This window comes from Vanessa cardui, chromosome 25 (genome assembly GCF_905220365.1).
Source record: "Vanessa cardui chromosome 25, ilVanCard2.1, whole genome shotgun sequence".
Classification (NCBI taxonomy): domain Eukaryota; kingdom Metazoa; phylum Arthropoda; class Insecta; order Lepidoptera; family Nymphalidae; genus Vanessa; species Vanessa cardui.
The window spans coordinates 7,252,678-7,268,531 of NC_061147.1; the positions used below are offsets into that span (position 1 = coordinate 7,252,678).

The 15,854-nt window shown below is 31.8% G+C and overlaps 1 protein-coding gene across 1 annotated transcript; it reads left to right on the forward strand.

The window, feature by feature from the left end:
- Positions 1-13,985: 13,985 nt before the first annotated feature.
- Positions 13,986-15,650, forward strand: LOC124540384. The gene has a single exon (XM_047117885.1). The coding sequence runs from the start codon at positions 13,986-13,988 to the stop codon at positions 15,648-15,650; it is 1,665 nt and encodes a 554-aa protein (XP_046973841.1).
- Positions 15,651-15,854: the final 204 nt, after the last annotated feature.

Sequence of the window (15,854 nt, forward strand, 5' to 3'; positions counted from 1 at the left end):
GCTTAGTTAGACTTATGAGAATAAATAATTTCAGATCATAGTTGTGCACTTTGCTGCTTTAAGCATTGGGTTTACTATTTCTGTTATTATTGATTTGATATTGTTAGAAAAAGCTATAATTGTTTACCATTTATCCTAAAATTACATTTGTGAATAACGGAAATAATTTTTTTTATTAGTTAGTGTTTTTTCAATTGCGTAGCGTTCCAATTTCGAAAAAAAAACACACAACAAAAACACCTATTTTGTATAAAATATAATTATATTTGTGTGTGTATAGGTATAGGTACATAATTTTTTTTCGGAGGTATATTCATTTATTAAATATATATGCTAATGATTCTATACATACTGTGTATGTACTAAACATAGTACATAAAAGTTCACGGTTTTCATGTCAATTATTTTCGTTAGTTTTCAAATCAATATAAGTTATCACAGATAAAATATGACAGACATTTAAACTTGGAACCTATTCGATTTTTATCTGTACTAAAAACAATTCCATTTATCTTTTGTATCTGTATGTGTATTTTAGCCCAATAACTCTTCAAAGCGTTAGTCACTGTGGTGACGATGGTCGTTTCAATGCGTAACCGTCAATTTATACTGCCTATAGAATTAGAAGTTATATTTATTTTAATTAACGGTTGAATTCAATTTAAATACTCTAAAAAAATACTTTTAATATAAATTGTTCCTTAATATTAATAACTCAACAAATACAAAGTTAGTTTTAGCTATATTTGTATCTCTTGAAATCAAAATAGTATTATATAGAGTACATTTTTATTACCAAACTTGGTTATTTATAATATCGCAGAAAAAATACGTACATTGTTTTGTATTTAATAACAAAGAAAACAATTCAATACTACAAATAATAATTACTTTTATATTACATTTAAAAGTATACATGATTTTACTTATTATAATCTTAAATATATAGTCTGTGGAAGTGTGTGGAAAACTCTATTTTCTTTTTTAATTTTTTATCTGTACCACGCGGAAACAAAGGGATTTATTTAAATGAAGCCTAACAGGCTGTATTGATCCCGCGTACATAGGAAGCGAATAAGTTGGCATATACCGTCATACAATAAAAACCATCTAATATCGTTAAGTATTCCCTTTCAGTGTTCCCTTCAATATCAATCAGCCGTCAACCGCCTTACAGACGGAAAAATAAAAACCGTTCGTCAATTTTGCACTTTAAAAAAAACGGAACGCAATAAAATGTTACAGTCGAAAGCCCCGACACCGGCATTTAAATCGCGTATCGACAGCAAAATTTCGTCCGAAAAATCACCCGAAAAACATTTTCCCATTTTCCGAAAACCACCCACGTATACCTACCGCATATAGGTTCAGATAGAATATAATGTTAATGTAATTATCTGCCTTCAATTTTGTATAAATATTTACGTGTGTGCGTTTATGTTTTAAGTTTGTGTGTGTACGCGTGGCTGCATACGTATACAGAAATGCATTCGTATGGGTTTATTTTATCTACGCTGTTTGCTGTATATTGATGTGTGGGGGTGCACCCCGTCACCCTCACCCGGGGGGGGAGTCATGATGATGATGACGAGTCTGCGCAAGTGCTAGAGCGGGACAGCGAGACAAAAACTATCTAGGATACCTATAGCTCTGTTGTTTCACCCTACGTCGTGTATAAGCACGTTGAATGCTACCCGTTTTTCCCTGCTATTACGCCTTATTGATAAACGACCGGACCAGTCGGTAAAGTAAATTATTAAAATTTTTAAACGCATAGCTGACGGCGACAAAAGCGCAAATGCTTTAATCAAAATGGTGGCACGTTGTCTAATATTAAAAACTGTATGGCACGCCGCTATCTATATAGCGAGACATTCCATTATTACGCGAACGTGAATTTAATATCAATGGCTAGTAGGTGGTCCAGCTCGTTGGGTACCACCCGCCAAACATTTGACCTAGCTATTTGTATACACATGCGTGAAAAGTAAAGAAAAATCTCCTCAAGAGATATTACATTTGGACCAATGATTTGGCTCAAATGTTTGTATCGTCAATAATCGACAAACTTTTAATAAAATTGCAAGAACAAGTCTGTACATTCACTAGCAAACTGCTGAACCAAATTTGATGAAATTTGATATGAAGCAAATCTGAACTCCAATGAAGGACGTAGGCTAATTTTTATGCTCAACACATAAGACTTTAAAACGTGTGCGCAACAATTGGTATTTAATATAAATAAAACACTAAAAAATAACTGCCCGAAAATGATGAAACTTGACTGTCATGTATGTTGGTAGCAAATATGTAAGAACAGGATATAAATAACAACTACTTACGCAAAAACTCAATAAAGCTTCTGACGCCATTTTCTTAAAATACATATAATATAATATTTCGTTTTCCTTAAAATAGGGGATGAATTGTATAATAGCTTTTATATGCACGTATCAAAACTAAGGAGAAAAAGTCACTAGGTATATCCCCGTTTCTCAACTAGAACAGTTTGTATATTGTAACAAAGAAGGTTGACATACACTCGACCTCCTTTCAACGATATAATTTTTCGTGTTCAATTCTTAATTTAAATTATTATTATGATTAAAAACATTATGTTATATTTTACTCGTAATTAACGTATAAGAATTATGGTATATCTGATAAATAAATGGAATTCACCTAAAACCTTGTATTATTAATAATACCCGCAATCGAAGATCGATCAATTATTATTAATATTATATTTCTGGATCATAGTCACTCATTAATAACAAAAACGTTTCTAAACCTATATATGTAAATGGCTTTAATAAAAATCAACTATGTATATATTCTTTAATCTATTGTATAGATGAAATCCTTCCTGAAATGTTAAAGATGACCCGAGCATATAGATTCATTTCAGTGTCATCTAGTCCTAATATGAATATTTATGATAAAAGAATTTCAACCAAAACACATTATAGATAAAGTTGAATTTGCTACTACCCTATATATCGATATATTACATATTCGAATATAGAATATCATATTGTTTCAGAATCTGAATTTCTAATTTTGAATATGGAACAGTTTTGTAAGATTGTAAAAGTGATCATATTCGTTTTATATTAAACGTTTTACAAAATGGCGGAACCCATGAAAGAAATTATCCGTTACTTCCAACACAGACGTGGTAGTTATTTGCATAATATATACTTAACTTATATGCTTATTTCACATAAAAATCACAGAACAATAAATACGATGGAAATGACAAACATCAATCAGACGATCGGAATTTTGAACCACTTATACGAGTACAATAATTTCCTATATATTAATGTATTAATCCGGGGTATATGTTTACAGATCGCGACAAGATTATTAGTGTCATGTTCTAACAGAATCTATGATCTATGACATCAGACTAGAGAAACTACATTTTGTAAACTGTGTATATATTATGTATACGTATTACACAAATAATATGATAATTCAAATCAGCGTTGTGATGAGAAGACTAAGAATACAATATTGAACACATATCTAGGGTATCGCTTGATAGAAATAATTTATCGTATTTTAAATAAACCTCTATGGTTCGTCTATACGAATCGTTTTACCAAAAATACTACATTTAAAAAATTCCAATTTAAAAATAAATAAAGCAGATTATTTTTTTAAATTTCGAATGAGTTCTATTTTGCTGCGTGTATGTATATGATTAAATGTAAATTTAAATCGAATAGATTTACATTTCCACATTCGAATTGAAAACGATGATTCTTTTTAAATTTCGAACGTGTTCTACGGGTATGTATATGCAGTTTATATAATGTTCCTTGACATGCTATTTGCACAATATTCACTGTTCCGAGCCAGCACATAAGGCTTAATAAGCGCAAATGAAACAGTTAATATTCGTATATTTTCACGAGGCTCAACGAAACATCGAGAACAATTGGAAAGATAATCTTCCGACATTGACGCATTATAATTATGATTATATTATTACTGTTTTTATTATCAAATTGTCATCATTAAATAGTATATTGTATATTTACATTAAGTTAAAACTATTAAAAAAATTATTATCGTCAAGCATTTTTTTTTCTGTTAACCTATTTTGAGATAAATACTTCATTCGTAATTATAAGATTTTATATGTATAAAATTGTAGGTCAAGCTGATATTAATTTAATTGTTTTTTTTTTATTCATATTCTTTCTTTTTTCCAATCAATTAATAAGTCATGATCAAAGCTCACACTTATAAAGCCAGTTTTAATAATGACAAATAGAAATTTGATCAGCCTTGATCCAGGCTTATCTGTAATACACAAATGAATGGCCCCCGACACCATATTTTAATGTACATAATTATCTGTTGATCATGATTTTTATACATTACATTATAAAAATGTTATAAATTACACGTTGAAAATATATTCGACGTAGAAAATATGTAATGTATTATTTATTTATGTTATAAAATTTTTCACAATATATGGCAACTTTTTTATTCAAAGACAAAAAAACTAAATATTATAAGGTTGCCAGTATTAAAAAAAAATGTTTAGAATATTCTAATAGTACGCATATACGCTGGGTCAGTAAGCCAGTGTAATTATACATTGTATTAAGGATATAGTCTTTAAGATCCCACGGGCGACGCATTAATGTTGTAAGCATTCGTTTAATCTCGTACTAGAATTTTATGGACGAAGGTAATTTGCTGGTCTGCCTAAAACAAATAAAAAAATTATATAATAATTATTTTACTAACTCAAGATGACAGCTTGCACGATAATACAACCTTTTGGAGAATCATAGCAACTTAATATTATTTAATTAATTAAGATATTTAGAATGATAAATATGTATTACATTGTACGTCAAATGAATCTTATTTGAACCATAATTAATATTTAAATAAAGAATATCAAGTAGTAAATAAAGTTGTCTCTAGTATAGTTTCATTATGAAGTTTCTTTAGCAATCATTTATTTATTTTAAAATTAAATAGTATAATGCTTGAACGATTGAGTAAAATATTCAACCAATACGAAAAGTATCCAGAGGGAAGAATTTTTGGCGTGACATGATTACGTAAGAAAAAAATAACTTATTTTGTCTATACAGCTTTGGAAACTTAACAATATTGTAGAAATGTAACATTAAAATAATGTATAATATAAAAATAGGCAGGAATCGAACCTCAAACCTTCAATCCACATGTTAACAATCGCCATCGGTCCATCTAACCCAATAAGTACGAAATTGTTAGGGCAGGTTAGTTATAGACCACAGTACGCGTGATAGACAGATATGCGACTTACTAAAATGAATCTTATGTGCATAGGAAAAAGAATCACAATATTTTGAATCCAACGCCTTGAGATCAACAGCTTTAAGGAATCTTTAGATGCGGTTCGATTCGACATTCTTAATCATGACCGTTTAAATATTTCGAAACAAAAAGCTTAAAGTCGAAAAAAATTTCATATAAGTATATAGTTAATATATACTTATCGTAATGGCCGCCAATATATTATGTAACTCAGAAAGTGCCATTTTGTATATATAATCTTTATGTACACAAATTTCGTGGTATTGATCGCGTGTTGATAACACCTCAGTTGAAATTAATAACAAGCAAATAGTTTATTCTAAACGACCGTACAAAATACACTCACACATTGAAAGTGTAATTTGTAAATTGAATTCCTCGGTCAGGTTCTACTAGAGGCTGCACGGGTGGGCATATATATGGAGTTTTATAATAAACACAAAATCATTATTTGATGATTCCGAGGTGTACGCGGGAGACTGGGATGGGGTCACCCCAGGGAGGGAGGTGCAACCCATCCCCCCGTTGATGGGGCCATTGCAGCAGCAATGCAACCTTCCGACATCAGTGTGGCCAGCGAGCCTGATGACGACGCGTGTTTACCACCTACGCAACGCGCGCAAAAAAACTAACCGCGCAAAAAAAATATCAAAAAATATTACAAAAAATTTCAAACGGCCTAAAATCCAGAAAAAAAAATCGAAAATTTAAAAATACCAATCTTTTGGTTTAACAAAAATTTCGAAATTACGCGCATGCGTTAGAGTCATCGCTGCCGCCCGCTGACACATTCAAGAATAGTTTTATGCAATAGACGATATTCAGTTTTTTCACATATTCATCTTAGATTTTAAGTGATTTATTAACCAATAGTATTCAGCAACACTTGAACTCTGGCAATAGATCGGAGAACCGGATTCATTTCTGTAAACTATAAACTAGTGTTAAGGCAACTGAGAGGCAGGTCAGCTCGGATTTGTTGTAACAGGGCAAATTAACATCTACAACCATCCGGGAGGAGCAGCCAGCAACGATTACACGAAGAAAGAAATCCATGGGACACTCACGAAGGAAATCGTGGTACCATAGATGCAGAAACAACTAAGTTAAATGCGCAAGAAGCTGAAAACAGCCAAGATTTTATAGCAAAAGGAAATTTAGAAAAAAACAAATAACAGCCACCGCCATTTGACGATAAAGAAACACGTTTTTTCGCAATAGAACAAGTTTTACGTTTATATCAACCGTTATTATAAGGAAACAATAGAAAAGAGAATTTAAGAATTTGAGTTTTTTAAGTACATTTAAACAACACTGGTTATTTTTGGAACTTTTCGATTGATTTACTTTGATTTTTATAAGCAGACTCTCCATATATATTATAGTGAAAGTAATCTAGTGACTCTGGACCTAAACATAAGGCTAAGTGATATTTGAGACTTTTGGCAAATAAGTTTTGGGAAAAGTTTCGACCAATTTCATCGACCGATTCAGATTATACGGAAGATGATAACAAATTAAGAAAAAAAAAACTCGTGCCTTAAATTGGCCTTAAATTATTAGTAAAAAGGTAAGATAAAATTACGCCAAAAAACTACAAAAAATAAATCTAAATTAACCAAGTTTACCTACCTGTTGAAACGACTTCTAGATTTCTTTAATAGTACAAAATTAAAAATAAATTAAAGTTAAGACTTAGTTAAATGTTTTGTTATTTCTATACCTGTAACGTTTTATATGAGTAAATATATAAAAATATATATATATATAAAATTGAACGGGCTTAAAAATAAACTAGACATAATAAATAAAGACAATATAATAAAAGACAAATCTGACAATCCAATCACAAGAGTTGGAGAAGAAGATAGAACGCAGTTCTAACAAGAAGATTCACTTATTCTCTACAAGCGACTAAATACCCAGACTGACGACGAAAATCAAAAGATTCCACGATAGGTAAGTATCAGCATTTTGTAACATTGTAAAATGTATTTCTCATCTCTTACTATCTTTGTATTATTTTATATGAAAATTGTGTGTTCGAAATTTGTTCGATCATTATGAAAGTCCAACTCATAACCTGTACCGAAATAACCGGTAACGCTGTCTCTCTCGCTCCCATGAGGTTCGTGTATATCATCAGTCTTTTAATCATCGTCTACAGTAAATTTTAAATAGGTATCCGCTATTTTTTTAATTTCAAAATTATCGCGATATTGTTAAGATTTGAATACTTCTTCATTTTTCATTCCATCGTAATACTTATCGTCGTAATTTTTTTCGTCATCGACGACATTTTTAAGGCGTGTCCGAATGTCACTGAAAATGTTCAAGTCTCGGAAATGTATCAAAATATTGTCTAGCTTACGTTAGGTGGCACCTCATGCGTATCCAATGCCAAGAATGGCATAGAAACATTCGCCTCTAACTTTCGTTTTCGTCAAGTCAAGTTCAGGTTTTGCCGATGACTCGGGAGGGGTGCACTGCGCATGCCTAAGTCATCGCAGTCATTGCCCAGCCAAATTATTGATTGCGGGTAGTCGGAAAACTGCGGGAGGAAAGGGGAGCGTCATTTACCAATGTGATAGTTTTCACAACGCTCAATTATGTAGGGTGGGGGGTCGGTGGGGGAAAAAATGTATATATCAATATGGCGGATTTCAGCGGATTTTGTATTAAATTCTATCGGCCCCGCCTGCGTGTTCGGAATTTATGGACGGGCTTTAGTGGAACATTGATGGGTTTTCATTAAACGGTTTTAAATTTTATATGTAGGTAGATATCCAATCTGCTCGTGCACGCTATGATTGGTCGGATGAAATTTATTTCAGCGATTCTTCACTGCTTAAGACCGTCCCCTGTCGTTTCTTAACGCGCTGCGCTTTTTATTGAAGGGGCTCGAAGTCAATAAAGCGGCTTCTTACTTTAATGATATTATATACTTATCACATCGACTTATGCACGTACCTAACAAAAACTATATAACGTCTGATGGAAGACAGTCTTCGACACTGACTAACTACGGATCAAAGCATGTTCGAGGCAATCCTAAATCAAAACAAGTCTTAAGATTTTTTACATTTTACTATTACTATATAAATCCTTCGTAGTATTTTAATAACTTTCAGTTCTTCCAAAGCTTAAGTTTAAACTTTAAACAATCTTGGAGATATTGATCTATAATTCGTAACTTTAAAAAGAGTTATTTATAAAATCTTTGCGAAAAATCACGATTCATATTTCATCAGTGGATCACTTATCTTAATAAAAGGACTATACTTTATAGAGGAGTCTGGTACCTATTCCTTTATTATTCAAGCTTTTAGGGTGTTAATAATCTATAGCCCTTTATTGGTAAAGCTGGTTTGGCGTAACCGCAATTTGTTTATACGTTTGAATATTTTAGGTGTATCATTTCGGTTAAGATTTTGTTTTAAGGTTTAATCGTCTGAGTTGAATGTTTAGGCTTAGATAATTGCGTTGTTAAAAGTCTGATGACTTAGTAACAAATGTACATTGTAAATAATGATCATAGGTTCAAATTTGATCGTATGATTTTTTTTTGTGCCAATGTTATTTTACTTTAAAATATTGTCGGCTCATAACATAAATATATACATATAGGGAAGTATTAGTGGAATACCTACAAAAGCCTATATGTTCTATTCGTATGGTATAGTGTTTTGTCTACTCGATTCGTGGCACATATAGATGAACACATTTTTAAAGTAATAAATGTTATTTTTATATTTTATTAATTCTAAAGAAAATCTTGCATTTCTTTTACAACGTATTTTGGAGAAGTTCATGTAAGGTATTAGATAAATTTTTAAAACCCCCCTTATAATTGATACGTTACCATATAACGCTTAACTGCTTCACCTGATTTGAACCAACCCAAGAAGAGAGAAAACTTTAAGTCTGAATTAAGACGCTTACGAAAGCTTACTTTACCAACTTTTAATGTCATCTGGAGTTAACACAGTACCAACAACAATACTATTCATAATAGAATTATTAAGAAATAGGGATGATATGCTATGATAATTGATAACTAAAATACCACTTACCATCAGGTTTTACAAAATGTTCTTGTATTCAATGTCTTTCATGACGGAGCATATCTCATCTCCCATAGCTCTATCTGTCTTTTTTGGAGATTTCATATTCAATGTATGTATATAACAAAAGACAAAAAGATTAGTCCGCTGATTTTCTTTCACCGGTTCTTCTCAAGTGTGTATCCTTTTCCGAACCGCAGGTAAAATAAAGTAACAGCCTGGAAATTTCCCACTGCGGGATAAGGCCTCCTCTCCCATTAAAGAGAAGGCTCCACCACGCTGTTCCAATGCAGGTTGGTGGAATACACATGTGGCAGAACTTCGATGAAATTAGACACATGCAGGTCTCCGCACGATGTTTTCCTTCACCGCTGAGCACGAGATGAATTATAAAGACAAATTAAGCACATGAATCAGCGGTGCTTGCCTGGGTTTGAACCCACAATCATCGGTTAAGATGCACGCGTTCTAACCACTGGGCCATCTCGACTCGTTTGTGGTACCGTCGTTCTGATTTTCCGTAACCCAAGTGCTTTAGCTACTTACATTGGGATCAGAGTAATGTATGTGATGTTGTCCAATATTTATTTATTTAAATAACATGAAAATTGAGCGACGCTAATCTGGTGAACCCGCTATTCGAGTGTTCAAGTCGCCTCAGCTCACAAAGAAATTCTCAAAAAAAAATCCAATTAATATCAATTAAAATTTCTTATCCTATTAAAACTAATATGCAAAAATAGTAAAGTTTATATGATGATAGTACATGGTGTTCGTATTGGCTTGTTTTGCGTCAAAGGAATGCAATGTTTGCAGCGACGAAGAATGCTCGGTAAAAAATATGAGCTGCCTGATAATGCTACGGTATTGGAGTATGCTCTACTTGTATTTAATTTATCATCAGAATCACTTTTACCTATTGACTATCAAATGTTTAACGTTTCGAAATTCGAATAGTAATCCCTCAAACCGGAGATTTGTTCGAGGAAATTCCCATTTTTATTGCTTTCAATGTAATGAACCGCGCCTGCACATTCATACGGAAAGATTAATCGCGAGTGACATTATTATCGATAAAGTGGAAAAAACAATATTTTCTGAAATGGAAAATATTGTGCATTTATCTGAGCATGCCAGCAGTCACTGGGCTGGTTGTAATGAAATCTATACTCATTTCACTGTAAACATAATGTTGAAACTTTTATATGACTATATTGTTATAATTATTATTTTTAACTCTCAGTACGGATAAATATATAACTATCGAATAATCAAAAGACTCGACAACAAACTTGTTAATTTTATACCATACACTCATTAAAAAAGTATCGAAGATATTTTAAATATTAAATATATATGTAATCTTTTTTTATAATAATATTATAAAATACATTTGATATAAATATTGTGTAGTTTTGCTTGAAACTTACCAATGCGATTTGGATTGATAAAGGTCTAATATAACACCTTTAATTGTCGTACATTTTTGAGATATATAAAACATTGTTAAAGTTTAATTGATACCAAGAAAAGCTTGCTATTAGAGATAGTATTTAATAAAACAAGATAATATCCGTGACATTTATTTAAATTGTAACAGAATTTTACAATAGCTTGAATTGTGGGAACTTGTCAGATTGGAATGTCGATTGTAATATTTAAAACCGTCAAAAAACTTTAAGTTAACACTGATAATAATTTAAAAGGATACTTTAATTTTTTATACGATGTTTGTCATTCTGTCTGATTTCAAATCATGGATTTTGTAATAAATATATTATAAAAATCCAATAATTTCTTACAAAATACTTTACAAAAAAAAACCAAACGCACTTTATTAAACAAAGAAATAAAGTGTTACATAAGTGGATTGTAGGCTTGAAAAAAAAGGGACATTATTTTTCAAGATAGTCAGAGATAGACATTTAATAAACATCGTAGAGGATATAATATCTATTTAATGTATTTTATCACGAGATATTTAAAAATAAATGATAAACATACTAATCGAACTATTATAAATCAAACAGTAGGTATTATGCTAATACCTAAAATGCCGACAAACAAAACGATCTCTTACCTTTACTATGTTTTTAACACTAAAATATTAATGAAATATGATTGTTCTTACGTCTAACCGATTGACATAGATAATGTTTATTTATTTTCTGTAACGGAATTTAACCTTCGCTTAAATCCTTGTAGTGGTTTATAAGATATTGTATTGTTGTTAACTATTGTACTTATTTGATTTGATGATGATAAATGTCTAATAATAATGTTATATCCAGTTAAAATTTGTGATATGATCTTTATGAATTTATTTAAATCTAATTTTGTAACTAAGCTAGCATTATTAGACAGCAGCGTTTCTTTCGAAAAATAGTTGACAATTTTCAACTAAGTTTATTTAATATTTGCCTAATAGTAATATGTAACTTTAAAACAAAGGTCATTCACTGATCACTGAATTTAAACGTTTGACGTAAGTATACATAAAACAATAAAATCGCGCCATTTTTTTTTTACTTTAATTAAAATATTGAAAAATATTAATAAATTATATGGTAACATACGTGGTAGAGCATTATTCATGCGAGCGCCTCGTTGAACTCACATCAATTTTCTAACACCATTAAGAACATATGTTTTTGTGAAAGAAAAATGTGTCTTATTACATTACGGCGGTCGTGCGATGTTTTGCATGCATTTGTACTGATCGAGTGGCGACGTGAGCCACGGTTTCACGGTGTAGCGAGTTCGATTCCGGGTTTGGTACTAAAAACTACTTTGTCTATAATAAGTTTTATTATTTGCATGGAATTGAATATTTCTCAGCTTTATTAACTTTAAAGATGTATTAGACTTTTTTAATGTGTTGTACATAATATTATTTTTTCTAGTCTTCTAATTAGCTGTGTTAAGGCTCCGTGCCTCGGATAACACGTAAAGCCGATGGCGTGCGCCTGAACTGTTATCGATCGTGAAGGGTTTTCACACACAATGGCATTTACACCTACTCTCATCTTGAGGCAAAGTTTAGTTAGTATAGTAGTAGTTTAGTGGTCGAAATTCGTTTTTTTTTTTGTATTCTAAATTTGAATTTGACAGATAACAAAAGTAATAAATTTTTTGACAATTAGAGCTGAAAAAGGTATTGAACCGTCTGTTCTTTGGTTATTTATAAAAACATATTAATGTACTGGTCAGTGGACAAGTAATATTTTCTGAGAATATCTGAAAGTTTTGGATACAATTTGGTTCATTTTCGTACTACATTATCCACCAAATACAATGAAGGTAAAATCGAATCTACCCAATGCAAATACAACCCTAAAATCCCGAAACGTCAAAAAATAATGATTAAGAAAATAAATTATAATTGTAAAAAAAGTTTTAACTAAAAATTTAAAATTAACGTTTAATAAAATCAAACTACAAAAAAGTCATTACAGATTCTGGTTACAGTCTAAAGAATCGACAAGAGATGCAATAACATTTTTTTTTTATTTATTCTTGCACGGATTTTTTATCGTTATTTTATCAATATATTATTTTATGTTCAATTCATTGTACATTTGTAAATGTATTGTTTTTACTATATACTTATAGTATTAGACCTCTTCTGCCTCGTTGGTTTAATGGCTTAGATAGTTTTAGATAAAACGATCGGAATATTCAGTACACGTATGTACCTAAATTTACTGTACTGTACTGTAATTTACCTGTACTTAAATTTTTGCTTCGAACGTTACAAAATCTATACTAATATTACAAATGTAAAAGTAACTCTGTCTGTCTGTCTTTCCCTTTTTCACTACCAACCAATGAATCGACTTTAACGAAATTTGGAATGAAGCAAACTTGAGCCCCAAGAAAGGACGTAGGCTACTTTTTTGTCTAACATATTTGATAACCAACCCCTAAAACGCGAGCAAAATCACGGACGACAACTAGTTACAAATAACTATTGCAGTTTAAAGTATATAAGAGGTTACTTTATGGTCTGTTTGTATTATCTATGTCTGATTATATATTGTTGGTGAAGGTTCACCTACAGGAACTTGTCATGCTAGTCCTAGTTATTACAAACAAGATACTAATTATTTATTTATTTAAGCACGCTAACAATATACATATATATTTACCACACTTACATAATTTCAGTAGTAGACAATCATGTTCTTAATATATATATATATATATCAATAACTAGCGTACATGACATGACTTTCACAAACAATTCGACACGGAACAATTATACATATGTATTAAATTTATTGAATATAAAATTAGAAAAATTAAAACCTAATAGAAAATACCTAAATAGAAGTTTAACAAGCTAAAACTATTTATACTAATTATCATTACCAAGGAAGATTATTCTAATCGTTCCTTTTACTTATCTACACTTCGATACATATTATAACATCATGTAAATTTAAGTAGAACTTTGAACTGTTCATGTAATAAAATATCCTGTTATATTGTAAATAAAAAAATATGGAATCTCTTGTAGATTTTTTATATACATACATATTTTAATTATTCTAACTTTTATTTTATTGTTATATATTTATAATTACAATGTCTTCAAATTGTAGTATTCTTAGTGATACTTTTCTTTCGGTATCTTCGGGTGATGAGTCATTGAGTGACTTAAGTCTTCAAAGTGCTATTTCTTCCCTTCCTCTTAACGCCAATCTTAATTCTCTCTTTTCTGAATGTGTGAAAAATCTTAACGTAGTACACATAAATGCCCAAAGTATTCCAGCCCATTATCCTGACATGCTTGCCTCTTTTGAGTCCCGTGATATTCATGCAATTTTAGTATCGGAATCATGGCTTAAGCCCTGTTTACCGTCTACTTCGTATTCTTTGCCAGGGTTCCATCTCATTCGTAATAATCGAAGCAACAGGACTGGTGGTGGTGTGGCGATCTATCTTAGATCCTACATTCCTTTTAAAATTGTAAGTTCGTCATGTCAGCCACCTCCTGTTGATTCGGCTGAACACTTACTAGTAGAAGTTTCTCTAAGCCAGACAAAAATTTTACTTGGCGTTTTTTACAGTCCCTCTCTATTAACGAATTTCTTTTCTTCTTTCGAAGCCCTTGTAGAAACATTTTTCCCAAATTATGGTCACACCATATTAATGGGCGACTTCAACACATGTCTACTGAAGGATGACAGCAGAGCTCATAAGCTTGTATCTGTTTGCGAAGCGTGTAACATGCATATTCTTCCCCTTTCAGCGACCCACAGATATCCAAATTCCACTCCTTCTCTTCTTGACCTTATAATTGTGTCTTCTCCTGATTTCGTTTCCAAGCACGGTCAGTGTTCTGCCGATGCCTTTTCCTATCATGATTTAATTTTTCTTTCGTATATACTGCGCCCTCCTAAAGTTAAGCCTAAGATACTTCTGCGGCGTAATTTTGCTAGAATGGATGTTGAACAACTACGTGCTGATGCGCGTAATATTGATTGGTCAGCAGTGGAGTCGGCGTCTTGTATTGAGCAAGGGGTTGATGTCTTTAGTTCGTTGCTCAATCAATTGTACGACGTTCATGCGCCAATTCACCAAGTAAAGCTGAAACATCTTCCTACACCCTGGCTAACTGAAGACATAAAAACTAGCATTCACAGGAAAAATGTTGCTAAAAGTAAATTTAAATTAAATAATTCTGACGAAATTCGTAGTAAGTATATTAAAGCTAGGAATCGCTGCAATACATTATGTAGGGATGCACAACGTCGCCACATTCATGCTTCAGTCGAGAATAGCGATTCTCACAGAGTTTGGAAATTTCTTGAGACTGTTGGAGTTGGTAAATCTTCTCATAATCCATCTGTTCTTAATATTGATACAGAACTCCTAAATCAATATTTTTCTAATCCTTCGAACTCATTTGACAGTTCAGCTAAATCACGTACTCTTAACTCACTTTCTATGACTTCAACTCCTTCTCATCCTCCTTTTGTGTTAAGTCAGTTCACTGTGTGTGATGTTAAGAAAAGCGTGCTGTCCGTCTCATCTAATGCCATTGGTACCGATAATGTTAGCCGTACTATGATCATTCCTCTCCTTGATATTATCGCTCCCGTGATCACATATATTCTAAATGAATGTGTCTCATGCTGTGTATTTCCTGAAGCATGGAAGAGCGCTAATATTTTACCACTGCCGAAGAAAGCTAATCCTGTTACCTTTTCTGATTTTCGTCCTATCTGTATATTACTCTTCCTGTGAAAAGTTCTTGAAAAACTAATTCACTTTCAATTAAATCTCTTCCTAAACAAGAACAACTTGCTCAATCCTTTCCAATCTGGTTTTCGCCCAGGACATAGTACGGTTACTGCCCTTATAAAAGTTACCGATGACATTCGATTAGGCATGGACAGTAAACAGCTCACTGTTATGACTTTGTTGGATTTCAGCAATGCTTTCAATAGT